This window comes from Protopterus annectens, chromosome 1.part0 (assembly GCF_019279795.1).
Source record: "Protopterus annectens isolate FY-2018-M chromosome 1.part0, PAN1.0, whole genome shotgun sequence".
Classification (NCBI taxonomy): Eukaryota; Metazoa; Chordata; order Ceratodontiformes; family Protopteridae; genus Protopterus; species Protopterus annectens.
The window spans coordinates 1,665,772,335-1,665,796,185 of NC_056725.1; the positions used below are offsets into that span (position 1 = coordinate 1,665,772,335).

At 46.1% G+C, this 23,851-nt stretch overlaps 1 protein-coding gene across 1 annotated transcript in view; it reads left to right on the top strand.

Annotated features, from left to right (window-relative positions):
- Positions 1-23,851, top strand: part of GTPBP1 (GTP binding protein 1) — a 1,054,512-nt gene that overhangs the window by 184,468 nt on the left and 846,193 nt on the right. The window contains exon 3 of the mRNA XM_044074296.1: positions 18,100-18,280. Coding sequence (XP_043930231.1) covers positions 18,100-18,280 — 181 coding nt within the window. The remainder of the gene's footprint in view (positions 1-18,099; positions 18,281-23,851) is intronic.

A 23,851-nucleotide genomic window follows, 5' to 3' on the forward strand; every position in this document is an offset into this window, starting at 1 on the left:
TGGGTGCAGCAGGGAACATACTGTTAAATACAGTTATAGTAGCTTCACAACACCGCTGTAGATGTTCTTTGTGTTTCACTGTTGCAGTCATTGCATTTGGGGTAATCTGCTGGCAGGTTGCCCTCAGTCGGCCTGATTAACAAAGCCTTGGGTCCTGTGTCTGTTGCGGTCCCTTATTCCATGATGTCAGGTCATCAGTGGTATAAAATATGCACCTGACACCATTACATCAGTCTTTCTTGCCGTGTGGTACCCGAAGCAGTTCGCAAGTGCCAGTCGGCCGACTCCTGAAATTTTTCTTTTCGAGTTTCAGAACCGAAGTCTTCAACGTAAAGCTAAGTACCCCATTGGGGAAACTTTTTCTTGCTCCTTACCGATGTCAGTAAAAGTTAATAATTGTATTTGTGGAAAGCAAATACCTCCATAAAGATTTACATTCGTACTGTATTCCTTGCCTAGGCTCTGACCACGATGTACCTTGTTGGTTTTGTGCTTTGTGGAAAGCAAATACCTCCATAAAGATTTTCATTCGTACTGTATTCCTTGCCCAGGCTCTGACCACAATGTACCTTGTTGGTTTTGTGCTTTATTTTAATCTGCGCACTATCAGTCGATATATTTTTGCCTCTAAATATTTCAGTTCTCTGTTTATTTATCCAGAAATGTCTGTTGGCCATCGGACTACCGGGATTCCGAAAAAACGCAAAGATAAAGACAGAGGCTGCCGAGGTCCAAAACTGCCGACGCTTCTAAGCCAGTTCACCGGTACTCAGTGAGGTGCTTTCCGCAGCCCCTGATACCCGCTACTTCCGATTCGCAGGCCTCTACTGAGACCCATTCAGAGTCCGGTATACCGTGCGATACTTCAACTATGGAACCCGCGAATGTCTCTAGCTTAGATGGGGCCGGAGCTACTGTGCAGGCACTGACTTCTGAGGGTGTATTCAGGCCTACAGACTTGCATATTAAATTGACACCGCCTTCATTACTAAGGCCTAAATCTCGATCCATGTCTAAAAAACTGATGCCTAGGCCACATGCTCAGGCCCCTATGCCTAAAAAATAAATGATAAAAATGGCTGACTAATTGCTCAAATCAGGGGTAGTCAACCCCCCCCCCCCTTCTAAGAAGCCTAGGGCTGAGCTTGATTATGAATCTTCTGATCAGGATTCTGTTTCTTACTCTTCTGACTCTTCTGATGACCTGGATTCGTCCATACCTAGTTATGAGGATTCTGATGCAGAGGATTCCATTCCCTTTGCTTCCCCTCCTGAGGATTTTTTTGGAGGGGAAACTTTTTACCTACTTTAAGGGAGCATTTCCACTGGGAAAGCCAGGAATTTTCTGATTCAAAAAGGCTTGGGGATTTCCTCCTACATCAGCATAGGCCTTTGGCTATACCTCCTGTACTAAACATTGTTGATGTGTTTTCGGAATCCAGTTTGGCCCCTGATTCCCTGCCTCTGGCTCCTAGTAAACCTGATGGATACTACAGAGTTCCTGAGTTCCACAAGTTCCTTTTCAAAAATCCTGTTGCAGATCCAGAGACCATTTCTCAGGGGCCCAAGGGCATTAAGGCTTCTACTGCTAAAAATCCTACCCCTTCTGATAGACTCCGGGGCGCTGGATAGATGGGGTTAAAAAGTTTATACTTCTGTAACCTTGGCAATCAGAGCTTTAAACTGCCAATTTCATATGTTAAAATATCAACAGCATATTATTGGACTGCTTAAACAGAAAATGATTCCTGACACTGGAAAATATTTACAGGATTTAATGCATTCTGCTGAACAAATTGGAAAACATACTTTGCAATGTGGTTTTGATTCTTAGAGGCCTCTTGCAGAGCTGCTGTTATTGGGTCTGTGCTTAGAAGGCATGCTTGGCTTAAGGAGCAATCTTTGCCTGACCATGTTAAAGATAAATTGTTGGATGCTCCTTTAAATCAGGAGCGCCTGTTTGGTGACAAGGCTGAAGAAGTTCTTAAAAAGATGGAATATGAAGCTAAATCTATGCAAACTGTTAAGGATTTTTTTTACAAGTGGAGCCTCCAAGATTTAGTAGACACTGGCCTTCTAAAAACTGGTACTTTCCAGTCCCTTCCAGGTCCTCTCAAGCCAAACCCAGACACAGCAAAAACCCCAGGATGTTATGTAGTCCTATCTCGCCTACATTATTACCCATGGGTTTGGAGCCGAATATCTGCTCCGACTCTGCCTATTTTACAAGCTCAAAAGTCTCTGATTGGCTAGGCTAAGAGGGTATCTCATGGTACACTGCTTCGCATCCCAGATCTCGTTTGCCGCTTGTAGAGCTCCGACGTGGTCTCGCTTGGCTGTGGCTAAGTACCTCTTTTTGACTTGAGAAATTGGTTGCTTTACACTCAAAAGCTATTTTAATAGCTATTTTTTGCTGCTGTCACTGTGTTTGTGTGTTTTCTGGTGTTTTTGTAGTATCCCTAACTGTTCCCATGGGCTAGGCCCATTTTAGAAGACCTAGTCTTCCCTTAGTTGAGTTGTTCGTGTTTCTTGTATTGTCTTAGAACCGTTTAAGTTAGAGGTTCTCTTTGTGTCCTTGTTGCCAGTTGTTTGTTTAGAGCTTCGCTCTTCTCTGTGGTACTGTTTGCTAGTCTATGTTGTGGGCTTCCCGCCCGTTTGGAAGTTAACTGTAGTAAACGCTGTGTGCTTTGCTGCCCATTTTGGAAGTTTGTTAACCCTTCAGATATGTCTAAAGATCAGAAAGAACATAAGCCTTCTGGCTTTAAAAAGTGTTCAAAGTGGGATATAAAATGTCCATAACAGATGGACATTCTGTGTCTACTGTCTTGGAGCCATCCATTTACAGGAGTTGTGTAGCTTTTGCCATGCCTTCAGTCCTAGGGTGCTCCAAGAGAGGAAAAACAAATTGATTTTAAAGGGACTGCTTAAACCATCTTTTGAAGAGGCTATAGATTTGGCTTCCAGCTCTGTCTAAATCCAAGACCTCCAAGTCCAAGAAAAGGTCTCCGGCTCAGTCTGCATCTTCGGAACCTCTGGAGAAGATTACTATATTGGATACTGCTTCCTCGGCTCCACAGTCTTCGGGGCCGCAGGAGGTATCTGTGTTAAGTGATTCAGCATCCGCTCTGTTCATTCCCGAACCTATTCGGAGCCGGTCGCCTAGTGTGAGGCATGGTTCACCAGATTAGAGATCTGTCTCCATCCATTGCCTCCAAATCCTCCAGGCTTTCTGATTTGGATGTGGATAGGGTGGTGCAGAGGCTCCTGTAGTTGCCGGTGTTGGCTAAATTGTTTTCGGTTCCGATCCAGTCTGCTCCGGAGCCAATTCCTATGGTTGTTTCAATGAATCCTCCTCCGAGCACATCCTTGTCTGAGCCGGCATGTTCCGCTCAGAGTGATGTTCCTGCGCCGGCTCCGATAACCCCCTTGGGTTTATCGATGCCGACCTCTGCTCCGACCATGTCTGTTCCGTCCACAGGGTTCGAGACTCTGGTCTTCTCGATCGGGCCCAAAGGTGATACCTTGGGACATCTTTCGGTTCAGAGTCTCCCACAAAGTGCATCTGCTTGGGGGACCCCGGTCCCGATCATGGCCTTGGAGGCCGGTAGGTCCTCTGACTCGGGGGGGGGGGGGGGGACAGACAGACACCCACCTTTGAGGCCATGTGGAGCGCGCTGGCCAGGTCATCTGCTATGTCACTCGGGTCAGTCATTTCATCCCCTACCACTCCGGCCAGAGCTTCTGACACTCGCCTATCCTTGGTCAGTAGAGTGCCAGGCATTAAGGATACCCCCACGAGCGGTCCCCCACTTTCTGAAGGTCCCTCAGAGCCTGTGCCTGAGGAACCTCCCAGAAAGAAATTGTGCACGCGGAAGCATAGACTCCCAGGACGAGTCTCTCACTTCAGATACTGACCTCGAGGAATCGGAAGGATCCCCCCAAGTCTTCCTCTGATTCCTTCTTCGATATCCTGGAGATACTGAAACAGAGGAGACTGGCCTTCCAAAAAACCCTTCCGAGGAGGAATCTGTATTCCTTAAGGCTTTTGGCGCTCAAACTTCCACCTCCTGGGTGTCTCCACCCTTCGATGAACTTCTTGACCTTATTTGTCGAAGGGTGTGGGAAAACCCTGATTCTGTGGAGCCCGTACCTAGGCGCCCCAACAAATTTCTCTGTCCCTCAGGGAAAAGAATTTCTGTCAAAGGGAGTCCCGGTAGATGCCATGGTGGTGGCGGCAGCCATCCAGAAGGAAGTTGCAGAGTCTTCCTCATCGGTCATCCTCCTAACAAGGAATCTAGGACTATGGATCTGTACAGGAAGCATACCTTGTCTTCAGCCACCTTCACCTTAAGGTCGCTGACCTCATTCCACTCTGCTCGAGAGAGATCTCCTTAAGGAGTTGGGAGATACTCTTGCGGGTAACATACCTGAAGCGGTGGCTCAGTCAGCGCACAGGTTTCTACCCTCAACTCCATCGCAAACTCGTCCATGCGACTCATTTTGTATGTGGCCAAGGGAGCGAGTAGGGCGGCCAGCTCAGGGGTAGCCCTTAGAAAGCAAGCCTGGCTGTGCTTGTGTCACTTCGTGGAGGCCTTCATGTCTTCCTTCACTGATGCCCCTTTTGATGGTTCCTCCTTGTTTGGGACCAAAGTGAAAGACACCCTCACCAGGTGCGAGCAAGAGGCAAAGACCCTGTTTGCCGTAGGGGTCTGTTTTTCCCTTCCGTCTAGGCCTTATCCCAAGGCCCAGCAAGAGCGAAATGTGGTTCAAGAAATCGCAAAGGTTGTTTTCCTGCCGCACAAGGTGAAACCCCCTCCCGAGGCAGGGGAGGGGGGAGTTATTCAGGGAGACTTCACCCCAGAGGCAGAGGGGGCCCCCGCAATTCTGGAGACCGCGACTCCTTTCTTGGCTCCCCATACTCTCATTCCTGAGGGTGTGCCCGACTGTGCTTATCCAGAGCCAGACGGGGGTCGAATTTCCTTTTATCCGGAAGCCTGGGAAAACATCACCCAGGACCGATGGGTATTAAGGATAATTTCCGGAGGTTACATCATTCCATTCTCTTCAGTACCCCCCTCCCATAAGAAAAATCCCGGACATTCCACCCAGTCAAAGGGATCAAGCAGCCTCAGAGATATCTCGGCTGCTAGAAAAAGGAGTCATCCAACCAGTCCCCTTAGACCAAATCGGATTAGGGACTTAAGATTCTTTTTGGTGCCGAAAATAACAGGGGACCTGAGACCCATACTAGATCTCAGTCAACTCAACAATTATGTACACAAGTCCAAATTCCATATGGACACTCTACAGTCTATTCTCCCATTGTTGGGAGAGGAAGTATGGATGTGCTCCATCGACCTGAAGGATGCTTACTACCATATCAAAATGGATAGGGCATCCAGGTGTCATCTACGCTTCCGTCTGGGAGCCAGACATTTCCAGTTTCGAGCCCTGCCCTTTGGTCTCACCACAGCCCCCAGGATGTTCACAAAGTGTATGGCAGTGGTGACGGCTCACTTGAGACGTCAAGGATTCCAGGTGTTTCTGTACCTGGACGACTGGCTCCTCACCGCCCCCACCAGGCATCTACTAATTCAGACCAGGGACATTACCATCAGTCTGTCACCAATTAGGCATCACGATAAACTGGAAAAAATCTGCCTTGTTGCCCTTACAGCGTGTCACCTTTATAGGAGCAGAGCTGGACACCATTCAAATGCAAGCGTTTTTACCCCAAGAAAGAATCACAGGGTTGTAACAACAAATTCTCACACTGATGCCTCTGAGACATGCGAAGGCAAGACTGATTCTTCAACTCCTAGGGACCATGGCGGCTATCCTGTTCGTTCCACTAGCGAGATTACACATGAGACTACTTCAATGGCTTCTCTTTGTCCAGTGGTCTCTCCAAAGACTTCTGCTATTCCATCCAATCCTAATGACAGACTGATGCAAGCAGGACCTCCGTTGGTGGCTGTGCACCAACAGCTTGAACAGAGGGGAAACCCTTTGTTCCACCCGTCCCTGTTGCCACGGTGACCACGGACGCTTCCCAGATGGGGTTGGGGGGGCATTATCTCGGCAGGACAGTCCAAGGCACGTGGCAGGAGCACGAGATAAATTTGCACATAAACATCCTGGAGATGAGAGCAGTGCTTCTTGCATTGCAGGCACTTCAAGAAAGTTCTCCCTCTAGGGACCATTGCGATACTACACTACTGACATGTTGTCAGAGTGTATCTCAACAAGCAAGGAGGAACCCGATCTTACCCTCTATGCAGGGAGGCCATGCGCGTGTGGTATTGGGCAGTGGCTTCCCAATGGTTTCTGGTGGCAACGCACATCCCTGGGAAGACCAATGTAATAGCAGACAAGTTAAGTAGGGAGATTCTTATGCCCTACAAGTGGTCCCTGAATCGCCTGGTTGCAAAGCGAATCTTATGCAGATGGGGTCAACCTTGCTGTGACCTTTTTGCCAGCCCTCTCAATGCAAAATGCAGCAACTACTTCTCGCAGACCCCCCCCCACTCCGGGGGAATCACCCAGGGACGCTCTAGCTCACAATTGGCCCTCCGGTCTGCTTTATGCTTTCCCTCTGTTTCCCCTTCTCTCAAGGGTGATTCAGAAAGTGCAATCCTTGGGAAGCAGGATGATTCTGATTGCCCCACACTGGCCTCGTCAAGTATGGTTCCCCTTCCTTCAACCTTACCTTGTGGATACTCCTTGGATTCTGGAACCCCTTCCAGACTTACTGACGCACATATCGGGACAGTTCCACCCCTCTCTGAGGACACTCCTGACAGCCTGGCTACTCCACTTCCATCGTTAGTCATATGTCATAACTTTTCGCCGGAAGTAGTCCATATTTTGTCCTCTCATAAACCATCCACTAGAAAAATCTACTTTAGCAAATGGAAAAGGTTCTCTATCTGGGCTCATTCTAGAGGCATTGATCCCTACACAGCTCCAATTGATTCCATCAGGGGTCCGCTTCAGCCACCATCAAAGTTCAGCTGGCGGCTATATCAAACTTCCACGTGGCCAATGAGCCTAGCCTTATGGCACACAGACTAAAGCATTTCTTAAAGGTACCCCATTGCTTCGTCCCCCAGTATCCCAACCTGTTATGCCCTGGGACCTCAATTTTTTTCTTCAAGCCCTCACTCTTCCACCTTTCGAGCCTGCAGCTACCTGCAAGTTAAAATTTCTAACCTGGAAAACAGCATTTTTAACAGCTGTCACTTCAGTGAGGTGGGTCTCCGAAATTCAAGCCCTCTCCATCAAACCCCCATATTCTATCTTCCATAAAGATAGTTTCCCTTAGACCAAACCAATCATTCCTTCCTAAAGTGACTTCTGTGTCTAATATAAATCAGTCTATTGAGCTGCCAGTTTTCTTCCCCAATTTTTCCAACAAGGCAGAATTCAGATTTCACCAGTTGGATGTACATAGATAGTTACGCTTCTATCTCCACCGGACGAAAGATATTCGGAAATCTGACCAACTCTTCGTCTCCTTTTCGGAAAACCAGGGTCACGCTCTCTAGATGGATAGGCAGCTGTATTTCCTTCATCTATCACACAGCAGGTAAAAATTTGCCTTTTCCACCTAAAGCCCACTCCACAAGAGCGGTTTCCACATCCACAGACTATCAAGCTAGATTGTTGATGGATGATATATGTGCTGCGGCCACTTGGGCTTCTCCTCACACCTTTGTCTCTCACTACAAATTGGATGTGGTTTCCAGGGGCAGATCTTCATTTGGCTCCACAGTTCTCAGGAGTATTTTCCTATGGGCCACCCAGGTTGTAGGTGGTAGGGACGCTGTCCCATGGGTAAGAATGTAAGCGAGGTAGGACTACATAACATCAAGAAGTTATGTACTCACCATAACGTTCGATGTATGTAGTCCATCTTGCCTCACATTCTTACTTACCCTCCCACCTTCCCCCTGCCTGGAGGATTTGAAGTTAGATTTTATTCTGCAGAGTCCCTTTGAATAAATTTGCTTGTATGGATGTGTTATGTATGCAGTAACTGGGCTGTTAGCAGTAAACTAGATCTGGTGATGCGAAGCAGTGTACCATGGGATACCCTCTTAGCCCAGCCAATCGGAGACTTTTGAGCTAGTAAAATAGGCAGAGTCGGAGCCGATATTCAGCTCCGAACCCATGGGTAAGAATGTGAGGCGAGATGGACTACCTACATCGAACGTTATGGTGAGTACATAACTTCTTGTTTCAGTCCCAGGAAACTCAGAACTAAACAGTGTGTGGGGGGGGCCTCCACTTCCAAATCTGGAAATAACACGCCCCCCTATGGTAAACGGTCTCAATGACTTCCTTTTAAAATTCCCAAAGCACTTATCTTTTGACCGCCCCTTTGGGGGGAAAGATTGCTGCTCTTGCAAAGAACTGGGAACTCATAACCCAGGACAAATAGGTTTTAAATAGTGTCCCAAGGATGCAGATTTCATTTCCACACGTTGCCGTAACCAAACGGGTGGCCAGACCTGCCCCCAAATCAGTGGGCAGAGGCTCAAAAACAAGTACTTTCCCTTTTTAAGCATGGGGGCTATTCAACTGGTACTAGAAGAGGAAGAGAGACAAGGTTTCTATTCCAGGCTTTTTATGGTACCCAGAAAAGACCAATCATGGCATCCAATCCTGGACCTGTCTACTCCTTTCTGGAGATTCCAAAATTCAAGATGCTGACTCTTCACCTATTACTTCCTATGCTAGGCAAAGATGCCTGGTTGGCAACTCTAGATTTAAAAGAAGCATACCTGCACATCCTGATCAGGGAATCGTGCAGAAGATACCTACGTTTCAAAGCAGGTTACTCTCATCTGTTCTCTGCACTGCTCTTTGGCTTGTCTACTGCACCCAGGGTACTCGTGAAGTGCCTGGCTCTTTGCAGACAAAGAAATATTCAGATATATCCATACCTGGACGATTGTCTAATTCAGGCAGAAAACCAGGGCATACTTTTAAATCTGGCGTTTGTAAAAAGGGTTCTAACTTGTCTGGTGTACACCATAAATGAAAAGAAATCACAACTGGTACCCTGTCAAATTGCATTCCTGGGTGCAAGCTTGAATACAACTGCCCAAATGGCTTTTCTCGCGCCAGAAAAGCAAATTAATTTGGTAACTTACTTCAAACAAGTGGCCACAGAAACCCTGCTATCTGCAAGACAAATACAGCAAGCCTTGGGGTTCATGGCCTCCTGCATTCTTCTAATTCCATATGCAAGACTGCATATGAGGAAACTACAGTGATATCTAAAAAACCTATAGAGTCAACATTATCACAGCCTGGAAACAGATTCCTGTCATACCTTGCCTATGCCTGGAGTTCCTATAGTGGGCAGAGGCCTGCCACCAAAACAAGGGACTACCATTCACACTACCCCCTGCCGCCCAAACCCTAACTACAGATGCATCGGACTATGCATGGGGGGGCTCACCTGGCAGGCAAGTGCATTCAGAGCAAATGGAACCCAAATCAAATGCACCTACATATCAATCAAAAAGAAATGTTAGCTGTACAGAATGCTCTGACAGCCTTCAAGGACTACTTTCTTCCAGGACAACTAATTGTAAAGACTGACAACACCACTGTTATGTGGTACATAAACAAGCAGGGGGGTGCACATTCCTACCCCCTCTGCAGACTAGCCATGGCATTGTGGAGCACAGCCTTGAGCTACCAAGTGCACCTACAAGCTCAATTCCTGACAGGAAAATTGAATACACTGGGAGACGGACTAAGCAGAAATCTCATGGACCCACACGAGTGGAAACTGGAACCAAGGATTTTCAAAATGTTGACAAGTGAATGGGGGAGCCCAGACCTAGATCCATTTGCCTCCCCCCAGAACTACCAGTTGGACAAGTCTTGCATGAGGACTCCCCACAAACAAGCCTGGAAAGTAGATGCTCTGTCCTTCAGCTGGAAAAACCTATCAGTCTAAGCCTTCCCCCCTCTGCTCTCCGAAGTTCTACTAAAAGTCAAACTGGACAAACCAAGGATGATCTTGATTGCTCCAGACTGGCCGTGCCAACACTGGTGTACCCCCTCTTGCGCTGTGTCGCAGTTATCTCCATGGCACCTGCCTCAGACCCCTTCCCTGCTGTCTCAGCAGGAGAACCAAATTCTGCACCCTCAGCTTCCAACATTGAACCTTGCAGCCTGGCTAGTCACTTAAATTTGCCCTTATCCCTCAGCAAACCTGTGATGGATGTCATCTTGGAGGCAAGGAGACCTAGTACTAGAAAATCTTATGCTGACAAATGGAAAAGAGTCTGTGCCTGGAACCAATCTCAAGGGATGAGCACAGCAGCGCCCAATTTACCTCAGATTTTGCAATACTTAACAGATGCTTCACAAGGGCCTGTCTTTTTTTTTTTCCTCCATTAAAATCCACGCCTCAGCTATTTCAGCTCATTATAACACAGAACCTCCCCTCTTCTCTCATCCTCTGTTCAAGCAGCATCTCAGAGGGGCAGAAAACTTGAGACCACCCAGGAGAGCTCCAACCCCTGCCCTGGGACCTTAACTTTGTTTTGGAGAAACTCACTCTACCTCCTTTCGAGCCAGCTGCTATTGCAGACTTAAAATTTCTTTCTTGGAAAACAGCCTTCCTTTTAGCAATCACTTCAGCTAGAAGGATATCTGAATTAAAGGCCCTTATGGCAGTGGAGCCTTTCATCATCTTTCATGCGGACAGGGTATCTCTCAGGACCAATCCATCCTTCATGCTCAAGGTGGTTTCCAGTGTGGCTCTTAATCAGTCCATTCATTTGCCAACCTTCTTTCCCAATCAACAGAACAAAGAGGAATGGCTTCTGCATTCCTTGGATGTTCAGACAACTTAGATTCTACTTGGACAGGACTAAACCTCTTAAATCTGAACAATTGCTGGTAGCATTTGCTGCAGGGGCAGAAGGGAAGGCTATTTCAAAACCATTTCTAAATGGATAAGCCATTGCAGTCATTTCTGCTACAGGCACCATGGAAAACCTGTCCCCCAGGGGATCAGAACTCGCTCCACCAGGGCTGCATCTACTTCTGCAGCCTTTCTCAGAGGTGTTCTTACCAGGGACATCCTAGAAGCTGCTACCTGGAGCTCTGTACATACTTTCTCCAAGCATTATCTTTTACCAGTTTTCTCTAAATCCAGAGCTGGCTTTGCCACTGCTATTTTGCAGGGCCTTATAGCTGGCCCTAATGCTGTATAAACTCCTTCTCCCAACCATAGCTTTGGGAATCGACCCAAATGTAATGACTGCAACAGTGAAATACTAACCTAGTACAGTTGTGTACACTTACATTAATGTAGATGTTAGAGTGTATTCATTGTTGCAGTCCTGGTTACCCTCCCTCCAGCCCCCTAACTTTTTCTGGCTATACCTCTACTTTCCTTTACTATGCTTAAAAGCCTTTTTGGTGTTTTTGCTTTTTGTTGGAGGTATACCTTTGTGTTTTCATGTTTATTTGCTCCCCATTAGGGGGGCACCTGACATCTGGGGCAAGAAAAACTGATGTAATGGTGTTTGCTGCATGTTTTATACCCCTCACGACCTGACGTCATGGAAGGAGATAGCAACCGACGCAGGACCCAAGACTGAGGGCAACCTGGCACAGTATACTAACCTCTAAAAAGGGCATAGCAAAATAAATTTAAAATGGGTGGTGAAAGCCAAACACATTCTGGCTAGGCTTATAAATGCCCTAGGGCAGATAGCCTAGTATGAACCTATGAACCTGCCAGCAGATTACCCCAAATGTAATGACTGCAACAGTGAATACACTCTAACATCTACATTTATGGTAAGTGTACACAACTGTACTTTTGAGGTGTTATGAGAGTTTTGAAATGGAAGTTGCTACAGTATAAGAATTTATAATATAATTTTGTATTAACATTACTCACCCTGGCAACAGACTTCCAGTCTGAAAAACTGGAAAAGTACTCCTGTGCCAGATGTTCTTCGTGTTTCACTGTTGCAGTCATTACAGTAGGGTAATCTGCTAGCAGGTTGCCCTTAGTCGGCCTGAATTCCAAAGTCCTGGGTCCTGCGTCGGCTGCTGTCGCCCCTTCCTTGACGTCAGGTCATCAGGGGTATAAAAGATGCGGCTGACGCCATTTTCTTTAGTCTTTCTTGCCACGCGGTGCCAGAAGCAGTTTGCAAGTGCCGGTCGGCCGACTCCTGATATTTTCGTGTTTGAATTTCAGATCCGAAGTCTTCAATAAAGCTAAGTACCCCGTGGGGGAAACCTTTTTCTTGCTCCAGACCGATGTCAGAAAAAGTAAATAATTGTATTTCTTGTGGAAAGCAAATACCTCATAAGGACTTTCATTCTTACTGTATTCTTTGCCTAGGCCCTGATCACAACATTTCTGATTGTCGGTTTTTTGCTAGATTTAACCAATGCACTATTAAGCATCTGTATGATTTTGCTTTAAACTATTTTGAACGCCGGTTTAATTATCCAGAAATGTCATTGGATAGCCATCCAACTACCGGAGTTCACAAAAAACGCAAAGAAAAGGAGTGAGATAGACAACCAAGGCCCAAAACCAACGACAAAGCTTTTCCTAAGCCAGTCGCTGGTTCTCAGTGAGGCACTTTCGCAGCCCCTGACTCCTGCTACTTTAGAGTCGCAGGCCGCTACCGACTCCCACGTGGAGTCGGCCATGCGCAGGAAACTGGAGGTATTGGAGCCTCTGATACTATTCCTTCAGATGGGTCCGGAGCCGCTGAGCAGGCACCAGCTTCTGAGGGTGTATTCAGACCTAAACATCTTTACATTAAACAGACTTCAGCTTCAAAGGCAAAGACTAAAGCACTTGCTAAAGCAAAGAAACAAACTCAAGAGCTACATGGACTGGCCTCTATGCCCAAAAAACAGTTGCTCAAAATGGCCGAAGACTTGATTACCTTAATCAAGGGTTCCCATCCCCCTCCTGATAAGAGACCTAGGCAAGAGACTGAATCTTCAGATCAGGTTTCTATTTCTTCTGATTCCTCCTCTGATCAGGAATACCCCCCCCCCCCCCCATGAGGATTCTGATGCTGAAGAATCTATACCTTCAGCTTCTCCAGAGGACTATTCTTTTGGGGAAACCTCTCATACCATGAGGGAGCATTTCCACTGGAAGAGCCAAGATTTTTCAGAATCTAAAAAGAGGCTCGGGGATTTCCTTTTACTACCTCAACACAGGCCACTAGCCATTCCACCTGTGTTGGACATTGTAGATGTGTTTTCGGAGTCTAGTCTTACCCCTGACTCCTTACCTCCAGCTCCTGTTAAGCCGGACCGATATTACAGGGTTCTTGACTCTCATAAATTCCTTTTTAAAAACCCTGCTGCAGACTCCGAAACTATTTCACAGGGTCCCAAAGGTGTTAAGGCTTCCACTGCAAAAAAACGTACCCCCTCTGACAGAGATTCTAGGGCACTGGATAGAGGGGGGGGGGGAAGGTTTGCACATCTGCTACCTTGGCTATAAGGGCCTTAAACTGTCAGTTTCATATGCTCAAATATCAGCAACATGTCATGGCATTGCTTAAACAGAAAATGTTGTTCAACACTGAATGTGCAGAAAACAAGGAAATGCAGGATTTATTGCATGCAGCTGAACAAGTTGGAAAGCATACTTTGCAATGTGGTTTTGATTCTTTGGAGGCCTCCTGCAGGACCGCAGTTACGGGTTCTGTAATTAGGAGGCATGCTTGGTTAAAGGAACAAAATCTACCTGATCATGTCAAAGTTAAATTATTAGATGCAGCTTTACAGCATAATACTTTGTTTGGTGTTAAGGCAGAAGAGGTGTTGAAGATGGAGGACAAAGCTAAATCTAAGATTTTTTACAAGTACAGCCACCTAGGTTTAGTAGACACTGGCCAACAAAGAATTGGTCATTTCCTGTGTCAGACAGACCTCAAAGGGGCAGATCCAGACGCCCTAGAGGCAGATCCCAGGCGCACGGCTCGTACAGGTCAAAACAATGGGGTGCTTCTACCTCCAAAGGTGGAGAAGACAAATCACAACCTTACAGGAAACAGTCCCAATGATTTCCCCCTGCCTACACCAAGCACTTATTTCCTGGCAGCACCCCTAGGGGAAAATTAGCACTTTTTTCTCAAAATTGGCACATTATAACCCAGGACAAGTTGGTTCTAAATATCATGTCACAAGGCTACAAGTTCCATTTCCATGCCCTGCCAAAGGCAAACGGCTGGCCAGATCTGCCAAAAAATCAATGGGCAGAGGCACGAAAACAAGTCTCATCCCTCATGAACTTGGGGGCCATTCAACAAGTACCAGAGCAAGAGCAGGGACAAGAATTTTACTAGTCTGTTCCTGGTACACAGAAAGGGCAAGGCCTGGCAGACAATACTGGACCTATCTATTCTGAACACATTCCTGGATATTCCAAAATGCAAGATGTTGACTTTGTAGCAGCTTCTGCCCATGCTGGGCAAGAACGCTTGGCTTGTGACTCTAGACCCAAGAGGCATACCTGTATGTCCCAATCAGACAATTATGCAGAAGATACCTCAGATTCGAGGCTGGCTCAATGCTTTACCAATTCTCTGCACTGCCCTTTGGCTTATCTACTGCGCCCAGGGTCTTAGTGCCTGGCACCAGTAATTGCATTCTGCAGACAGAGGAATACAAATGTATCCTTACTTGGACGACTGCCTAATTCAAGCAGAGAACAAGGGCATTCTTCTACAGCATCTGGCGTCTTGTGAAAAGACTTCTAAAATGTTTAGGGTACACAGTCAATGAAAAGAAATCAAAACTAGTACCCTCTCAAGAGATAATATTCCAGGGTGCAAGCTTGAATACAACTGCCCAGATGGCTTATCTCACGCCAGACAAAGGCAACTGACTACCTATTTCAAAATGTTGGCAACAAAGGCCCAGTTATCTGCAAGAAAAATTCTGCAGGCTTTGGGCTTCATGGCATCCTGCATCCTACTAATTCCATATGCAAGGCTGCATATGAGGAAACTTCAGTGGTACCTAAAAAGTGTTTGGACTCAACATTGCCACAGCCTGGAAACTATGATTACGCTCATTCCCTGCCTGCAACAGGAGTTTTGATGGTGGGCAAAGGCTTGTCACCAAAACCAAGGGAAAGCCATTCACAGTACCCCCAGCCAGGCACACGCTAGCAACGGATGCATCAGATTATGCCTGGGGGGCCCACATGGCAGGAAGATGCATTCAGGGCACATGGTCCTCAAACCAAATGCATCTACATATCAATCAAAAAGAAATGTTAGCTGTTCAAAATGCCCTGACAGCCTTCAAGGACCTACTTCATCCGGGACAACTACTGATAGACAGACAACACCACAGCCATGTGGTACATAAACAAGCAGGGGGGCACAAATTACTACCCCCTTTGCAGACTAGCCATGACTTTGTGGGACACAGCATTGACTTGCCAAGTACATCTGCAGGCACAATTCCTGCCAGGAAGGAAAAATACTCTGGCAGACTAAGCAGAAACCTCATGGATCCCCACAAGTGGCAGCTGGATCCACAAGTCTTCAGCATAACAAGGAAATGGGGATGCCCGGACATGGATCTATTGGCCTCCCCTCGCATCTACCAACTAAAAAGATTCTGCACAAGAACTTATCGCAGACGAACATGGAGAGTGGACGCCCTATCAGTATATGCCTTTCCCCCACTGCCTCTCCTCCCCATGGTACTCCTAAAGGTCAGACAGGAGAAGCCGAAGATGATGCTGATTGCCCCAGACTGGCCCCACCAGTACTGGTATCTAATACTAAGGAACTTGTCTCAATACCCAGCTTGGACCTTACCTCAAATACCTCATCTACTGTCCCAGCAAAACAATCAGATCCTGCACAGCCAACTCAGGACTTTAAACCTGGCAGCATGGCGGGTAATGTAGTCCTACAAAACACACCCACACCTCTCAGTAAAGCTGTGATGGATGATATTTTGGAAGCCAGAAGGCCTAGTACTAGAAAATCGTATGCTGGAAAATGAAAGAGATTATGTGCTTGGAACCAGGCACAAGGAACTGATACAGCTGTGCCAAATATGCCTCAGATTTTGCAATACTTAGCTGAGATGCTGGACAAAGGCCTATTTTTTTCATCTATTAAAATTTATGCCTCTGCCATTTCGGCTCATTACAATACAGAGCCACCAATCTTTTCTCATCCGTTATTAAAACAGTACCTCAGAGGAGCCAAAAATTTAAGGCCTCCGAGGAGAACACCAATGCCTGCATGGGACCTCAAATATGTCTTACAAAAAGTCACCCTGCCTCCTTTTGAGCCAGCTTCTACTGCTGATATAAAGTATTTATCTTGGAAAACAGTTCTGCTCCTAGCAATAACTTCTGCAAGACGAGTTTCAGAGCTACAGGTACTCATGGCTTTGGAACCTTTTATCATTTTTTATCCAGACAGGGTCTCTCTGAGGAGAAACCCAACATTTATGCCTAAGGTGGTGTCCAGTGTGGCTCTTAACCAAACTATTCATCTGCCAACTTTTTATCCAAATCCACAGAACAAGGGGGAGAGACTTCTGCATTCTTTGGACGTACACAGACAGCTTAGATTCTTCTTGGACAGAACCAAAGCTTTCAGAAAGACAGAGCAATTACTAGTGATGTATGGTGTCTGTTTGCATTGCTATTTTTAGACGAGTTGCTGAACCTAGAAGAGTACTGTCAGGGATATAGGGGCAGGATTGTGTAACCATCCACCACTTCTCCCACCATGGCAGAAGGGGTGAGATTAGTTTTGACAGCTGAATGGAAGGGTAAGGGATTAGTATTGATAAAGCTTGACTCTGTGGTAATCTTTGGGGGGGGGGGGGGTATGATAGTCTGCCAAACTTGAGTTTGGTAGCCTCTCTCCCCATTGGATCAAGTGCCTGCAGGAACATGTGTACATTGCATAGTAGGAAACCTGGGTCACTTGACAGATGAAAACCATACTGTGTAAGAGTGGTATAAGAAACTATTTCTGAACAAAAATATGCTGACCCAGGATAAGATTTAATACCAGACTTAATTCTTTATTGATGCAACTTTTGCTAAGTAGCTCTTTTGTAACTGCCTGGGTCACACTGCTCAAATCAGCTTTCTTCACTTTGGTGTCTTCCTGTCCTTTGGTTTCTGTGTTAGTTTGCTGTGACAAACCGTGCAGAAACTTCTTTAGAAATCCAGATTGTAAGTTTGTAGTGATAAACATTCAATCTTGTCAAGATAAATACTAAAACCTCTGCTTTGTAACATCCTGCTGTTAACTAGCCTGGAAGACTTAAGATACACCACTGGTAGTAATTCCAAATATTTCTGTTTTCCAAGGTCAGTAAAGGCCACCTCTTTTATAATTATCGCACACTAAAAACGTAAAGTCCGTTGAAGCTGTGTACTTTGTTTTTTTAGTGTGCATTTTAAACAAAGTGTTCGATAATTATAAGAGGTGGCCTTTATTGACCTTGGAAAACAACTGAAGTATCTGGAATTACTGGTTTTGTATATCTTCAGGTGTTCCACTTGGATAACTAGATACACCACTGTTAGGCAGTGTAGCTTTCTCTTACCACTCATTTCCATCAGATAAGTTATGAGTGTTACTTCTTGAACTTTCTAATGGGCAAGTAAGCCATTTCTGCAGTGTATGGTGCTCTTGTTCATCGTCTAAGACATGGTTCGAAATTGGTGGTCCACCAGCCTTGATGCAAACTCTGCCTTTGACGGTGAGATAAATTGACATCTCTTTTAGAATAATCAAGGTTTTAAATGGTGAGAAAGTTCTGAAGTGTGCTGTTGATCAGAAGATGCTGTACAAGTGTTTGTATAACATTTATGTAAATTTATAGTGTGTTTTTTGAGGCGTGCATATAGTACTTGAGTTGAAAGACTTCATTTGCGTTGTCCAGAATCCTTTTGTGTTGGGGATGGATAGTGCCTGGTTGTAATATGTGCTTCCTGGCTGTACATGAACTACAAAAATGTTTTCACACAGTTCTTGTGCACATTTTTGAGGGAGTTCTTCACAACTTGCAGTCTCATCTTTTTTATAGATGGTAAGGAGTATGGTTTGAATGATCCTGACATGGAGGCGTCTGTTGCTACAATTGGGAGCATGGCTGAGCACATTGGTGCAGATATGATATTACTGCGGGATCACCAGGAAATTGGTGGCAAAGTACGAGATTACTTGATCCGCAAACATGTTGGCGACAGTGATTTCTTGGAAGTCAGGTAAACAGTAATTGACATCTATTAAGATTCCTGTGTGTAAGGCATATGCTATAAAAATAAAAAAAATTGCTGCGAGTTTCATCTCGTACAGAGGCAAGTTAGAATACTTAATGCTTTGTGTAAAGCTTATACGTCTATTCGTTTATGTACAGTGCCGTGCAACATTTACAAATTGTATTGCATGGCACACATTGGTGTGATTTAAAAAAAAAAAGTCCATAAAATGACTCTGAAAAATTTCATACCTAAAATAAAATTTTAACACTGCAGTGCAGTGAATTATTTAAAATGGGAGGAGATACTATATTATTATGAAACATGATTGACATACATAACTGTAAAAAATTGCAGAAAATACGTGCCTGTTACAACTGCAGTAAGACAATTGGGTGTGGTGTACTGCATGGCCAGGGATTGTAAGTTAGTCAACCCCCTAGCATCCAGTAGTATCAGTACTATGCGCACACCTTGTTCCTTATTGCCTTGAGTATAGGCATTTGTATAAATTTCTTTTATACTGTGTATCTGGCAGTAGACATTTTCCTGTAGCAGCAGGAGTATTGCCATAGGCTTTAGGACTTCCTGGCAAGCTAAGCTCCTTCCCCCAATTTCTCCTGTAAAGAAAATGTACCTGTTAATGAGTTAAACTTGCATCTGAAGTAGTTTACTTTATTTGGTCTTCAACCTGTGGGAATATGGATCAGTTTCGGGTCCGAGCCAGCAAGTGTTACTAGCATCCGCTCCGAGCACCAGACTCCTCCCCTTACCCATAATACACCTCCACTGGCTTCCATCCCCAGATCTCATTTGCTGCGATTTGTTAGACATAGTGTCTTCAGAGCTCTAGCTAGCAGTGGGTGATTTTCTTACTGTAAGTTTTAAAAATTCTGTTTCTTTTAGCCGATTTAGGTTAGTTTAGGTACCCCTTCTCCCCTCCCATCGCTTTGGCGTAGAGTATAGGTTTATTTTTATAGTTTGTAGTGCCCCTCCCCCACTTGTGGTGTTTCTAGTCTAGTGTGGTGAGTGGGTGTGTGTGTGTGTTAGCATAAAGAAAGAAAGTTCTTTGCGTGTCCTTTTTAAGGCTGCTTTCTTTTTTGTAGAATCCTTTTTAAGGCTGCTTTCTTTTTTGTAGAATGGGTGAAAAGCTTATCTTTAAGCGCTGCACAGAGTGTGGCCATAAGCTCTCCCCAGCGGATGGCCACATTGTGTGTTGTGCTTAGGTGTGGCCCACCTTGGTGTGGATTGCTCCATTTGTGCAGGGTTCAGTCCTGAGAGTTGAAAGATTAGAAAGGCCAAGTTGGCCCTCGTAGGTCTTCTGCCTGCTACTGAACCTCCTTCCTCGTCTTCGGCTTCAGTCACAGTGGCTGCTGTGACTGCCTCTCCTGCTTCTCTTCCTCTGGCCTCCTGTCCCTCCCAGGCTGGGACTCAAACTCATGCATTTTTGCCTGTGGTAGTGGAGCAGAGGAGAGGTAAAGAACAGGAGAGAGAGAGAGTCAAAGACGAAGGAAGAGAGAGAGGTCCCCGGACCTCACATCCCCAAACAAGTCTGCATGGATCTGTGATTCCCCGTGACTCTGGTCTCAGAGGTTCTTCCCGGGGCCGGAGGAGGCACGTTCAGTCTCCTGGGCCTCGTCACAGTCAACCCGCTCTTTATCGGGCATGGATCTGGATAAGATGAGGTGCTTTATCTGTACACAGATCCAGATGGGGTCTAACCCGCCCTCCCTCCTTCTGGAGCTCTCTTCCTTTTTTCCATTCCATTTCTCCTTCCCCTGATCCGCCCTTTGGCTTCGGAGTTCTCGGATCTGAGGTTGGCCTTCGTGAGGGGGTCTGCGCCGACTGTCCTTGTTTCCTTGACGCCGACAGCTGCCTGGAGCATCTCTGATCCGACCAGTTTGGATCCGAGCCACTCTCTGAGCCGGAGTCTGGGTGTCTTATCCGAGGGAGTGGAACCTTTTCCATCGGCTCCAATGTTGTCGGGCCATGTTCCCTTCCTCTGAGTTCTGTTCACTTTGGGTCCGGCTCAGATTTTTGCGTTGGATCCGGGGAGACCAACCTCCTTATTAGCTTCCCAGGAGGTCTGCTCTTCGGTGTTTGATGTGGTAGAAAGGGTCCTCTCCATCTGACCCCTGACTGCTCCCTCGGACTCTGCCCAGACCCCCTTGGCTCTGTCTATGGTACCCATTGTCTTACCAGAGGGACAGCCCATGCTCGAAGAGCTCCAGACTGTTCCCCCAGAGGAACAGATGGCTTGTGGGTGCTCCCCCGAGAGCCCCCCTGGAGATGTGCCTCGCAAGTATATGTGCAAGAGGAGGCACTTGGACCCCCCCCCCCAAGAGTCCCTAAGAGGGCACAGATTTAGATGGGGAGGGCTCCCCAAGATCACCTCCCGAGGATGTCTCCTTTGGAGACATGACTATCCTGCGCTAGCTGGGAGGTTGGTCTGCCCACAAGCCCTCCTCTGAGTCTATGTTCCTGGAGGCTTTTGGCATGGGCCCATCTACTTCCTGGGTGTCCCCTCCCGTGGGTCCTTTAGTGGATTTGATCACCTCGTGGGCGTGGAAGGAACCAGATGCTGTGGAGCTGATCCCCAAGCTCCCTGATAAGGTTTTAAGTCCCCCCATTGACAGGCCTTCCTGGAACAAGGGCTCCCCAGTGGACGCCATGGTGGTGGTGGCAGCCACGAAGAGGGAGCCATCTCAGGAAAGTTCCTCAGTCCATCCTCCTGACCAAGAGTCATGGATGATGGACTGCCTAGGGAAGTGGCTGTATGCTTCAGCTACCTTTTTGATCAGGGCGCTGTATTACTTGGCCCGTGTCACTAGACTCCAACGCGACTTAGAAAAGGAGCTGGAGGAGTCTCCACTCAAGTAGAGGTCTTCAACTGTCCCTCCCTCTTTCCCCCGGACCTTGGCGCATGTTCAGCTTATGGGCTGCAGTATAGGTCGCAAGTATGTTATCAGGTGGTGTTCTAAGTATAAGTTCAGCAAATTTGATCTGGGCATGGAAGGCAATGGAGGTGTATTATAAGCAAGGGGAGGAGTCTGGAGCTCGGAGCTGATGCTAGTAATATTTGCCGGCTCTGATCCAATACGGATCTGTATTCCCACAGGTTGAAGGCGAATGAAGTACAACTACTCCGATGGAACGTTATGGTGAGTACATTTTCCCGCATAATCTTTCCCTTACCAAGGGAGGGGTTTCCCTTTTTTTTTTTTTTTTTTTTTCCTGCCAAAAATTTTTGGCCCAGCCTGTGCTGTGCTTCAAAAAGGACCATTCATTTCATTGTGGAGATGAGCATTGCAGACCTCATTGTTGGAATGTCTGATGCAGGCAGAGGCCTGACAGAGCTGTGCAGCCTTCCCTCCTACTCTAACTAGGCTGGCTGCTCTTCCCATAGGCTGTTGGCTGTTCCAGCAGCACCGTATCAGTTTGTCACATTGAATGTATGTGATTCATATGTTGTGTAGATGCCATTTTGGAGTCGTGTTAAGACTGACAAAACAAGTACCATGTTGTGGAGCTTTTTTTGCTGTGTTCAAACTGATGTGACTTGGGAGATTTTGTAAGAGCTACAGCAAGAAAATGTTAAGGAGGGAAGCTACTTGAATAGATGAATTTAGTCCCATATGAGACATGCATCATGTCTGCTTAATGGCAGCATCGTATCCCAGAGGCTGTACTGCATAAAACATACTGAGAAGTTAGATCAGCAGGCCCACCATGAGAAATACATGGGAGAAAACAAGCTTTTTTTTTGTTTGTTTCATCTGTTTACTCTTGGTCCAGGTGCAGCAGTATTACACAGGCACTTGCTCAGCCTGTGGTACAGACACCTGTTAGCTGAAGCTTCTAGTGTTGCCCCTGTGGAAGCCTCCATCCCTTCAACTGTTTGTCTTCCTAAACTGAAGACCTTGCAAATTATCAGGTTGGCTGGCAGTGTCTTGGCATCAGACTGGTTTCCCTGTTGCTGTCACACAGAAGGAGGGCAACATTCCTGCCATGACAGAGGAGATCTGCAGTGAAAAGTCAAACTCTGCGTTATCCACACTCAAGCTTCCAAAACTCTAGTGGCTGGTCATGCTTCTAAGGTTCTAATGTGCAAGAAGTAGACATCTGAGGGGAGGGCTGGTAGACATCTGTGGTTTCCCATACGTTACCGTATGGTAGGTCATCCACCATGTTCAGCCTCCTACACTAGACTTGTGCTCGACAGTTTCTACACTGTAACCGGGCGTAGACCAGTCATCTGCATCGGGAAGAACCTCAATGAAAATAAAAAAGGCAGTTTGCTGAGAGAACATGGACTCTTGTGGTTCTGAGTGATGAGTAGGAATTTTGTAACCGTAGTTCCAGTTTTCTTTTTTGTAATAAGACAATGCACCGTCATCTAGGTCTCTCATAAAAGGCATTGCATTTGGATAAACTGTTTCATTAATAAAAGCCTACCTCAGAGTCCAAGACTACTTTGGTTTTACTTCTGAATATATATTTAGGCTTTCTAGGTCTGGACGCTTTTAAACAACTGGCCATTTCTCTAGTTGTAGAGGTTATACTGGGTGTTTTAAAGGTCACATATCTGGGTTGGGATTCCCAGCTCTGCTTTCAGGGGACCTAAATGATTTTGCAATGCCCAGGATCGTTTGTAGAAGAACATTGTACCACAATCAATCATACTGGATGCTGTAAAGGGAACCAGATTGGTTCCAGTGCCTAAAACTTTCCCAGTGACTAGGAAAGTTGTGTACAGACCACTTTGGGAAGAAGGTCTACACATCTGCAAACCTAGTGTTCATAACCTTGACCTTCCAAACCTATGCAGTTAAAGGATGTTCTCAGAAAGCTGAGTGAGATTGTTGTGGGAAGTAGAGGAGATGTTCTAAAGGCTAAACTAGCCAGGTATGTCATTGCTTTTTAGGTGAGTAGACCTAAGATTGTAGATGCAGTATCTTGGTTTACTGAGGATGTTGCATCTTCGCTTCTGAGTGACCTTTTTTTTTTTTTTTTTTTTTTTTAAAGGAGCAGCTCTTTTTTGACCCCCTTGAAGGATATGTTCAAGAAGGAGGAAAAGTGTGCATGGCCAGTTAAGCAACTCTTCCATCTTACAATTCCAGTGTAGAACAATTTTATAGCAAAACAATATCTATTACCAGAGGCAAGACGAAAAGAAACAGATGAAGGGTTAAAAGTGACCCAAAAAGTAGTAGTAGTGTGTTGGAGCAAAGAGTGAGGATCTGGAGCCCAAAGTGTCAGGCCCCTACCACCACTGACTGTTTTGCTTCTCCCCTTACTTCCCCGACCCCCCCAGAACCCCATCTCTGCCATTAATACTCACAGCGTTGGAGGCTGGCTGATCTTATTTCTCAAAAATGGTCTCTGGTTAGAAAGAACAGATGGGTTCTTGATGGTCACCCAGGACTATAGACTGCACTTTACAACAGTCCCAAAAATACAAGGTGTCGCGCCTTCCCAATTCTCTTGGAACAGAATAAATCTGGTGTGCCATTGATTAAAGATGTGCTTTGGTGGCAAGTACCAAAAAGAGGAGTAGAAGGCTTTTACACAAGACTG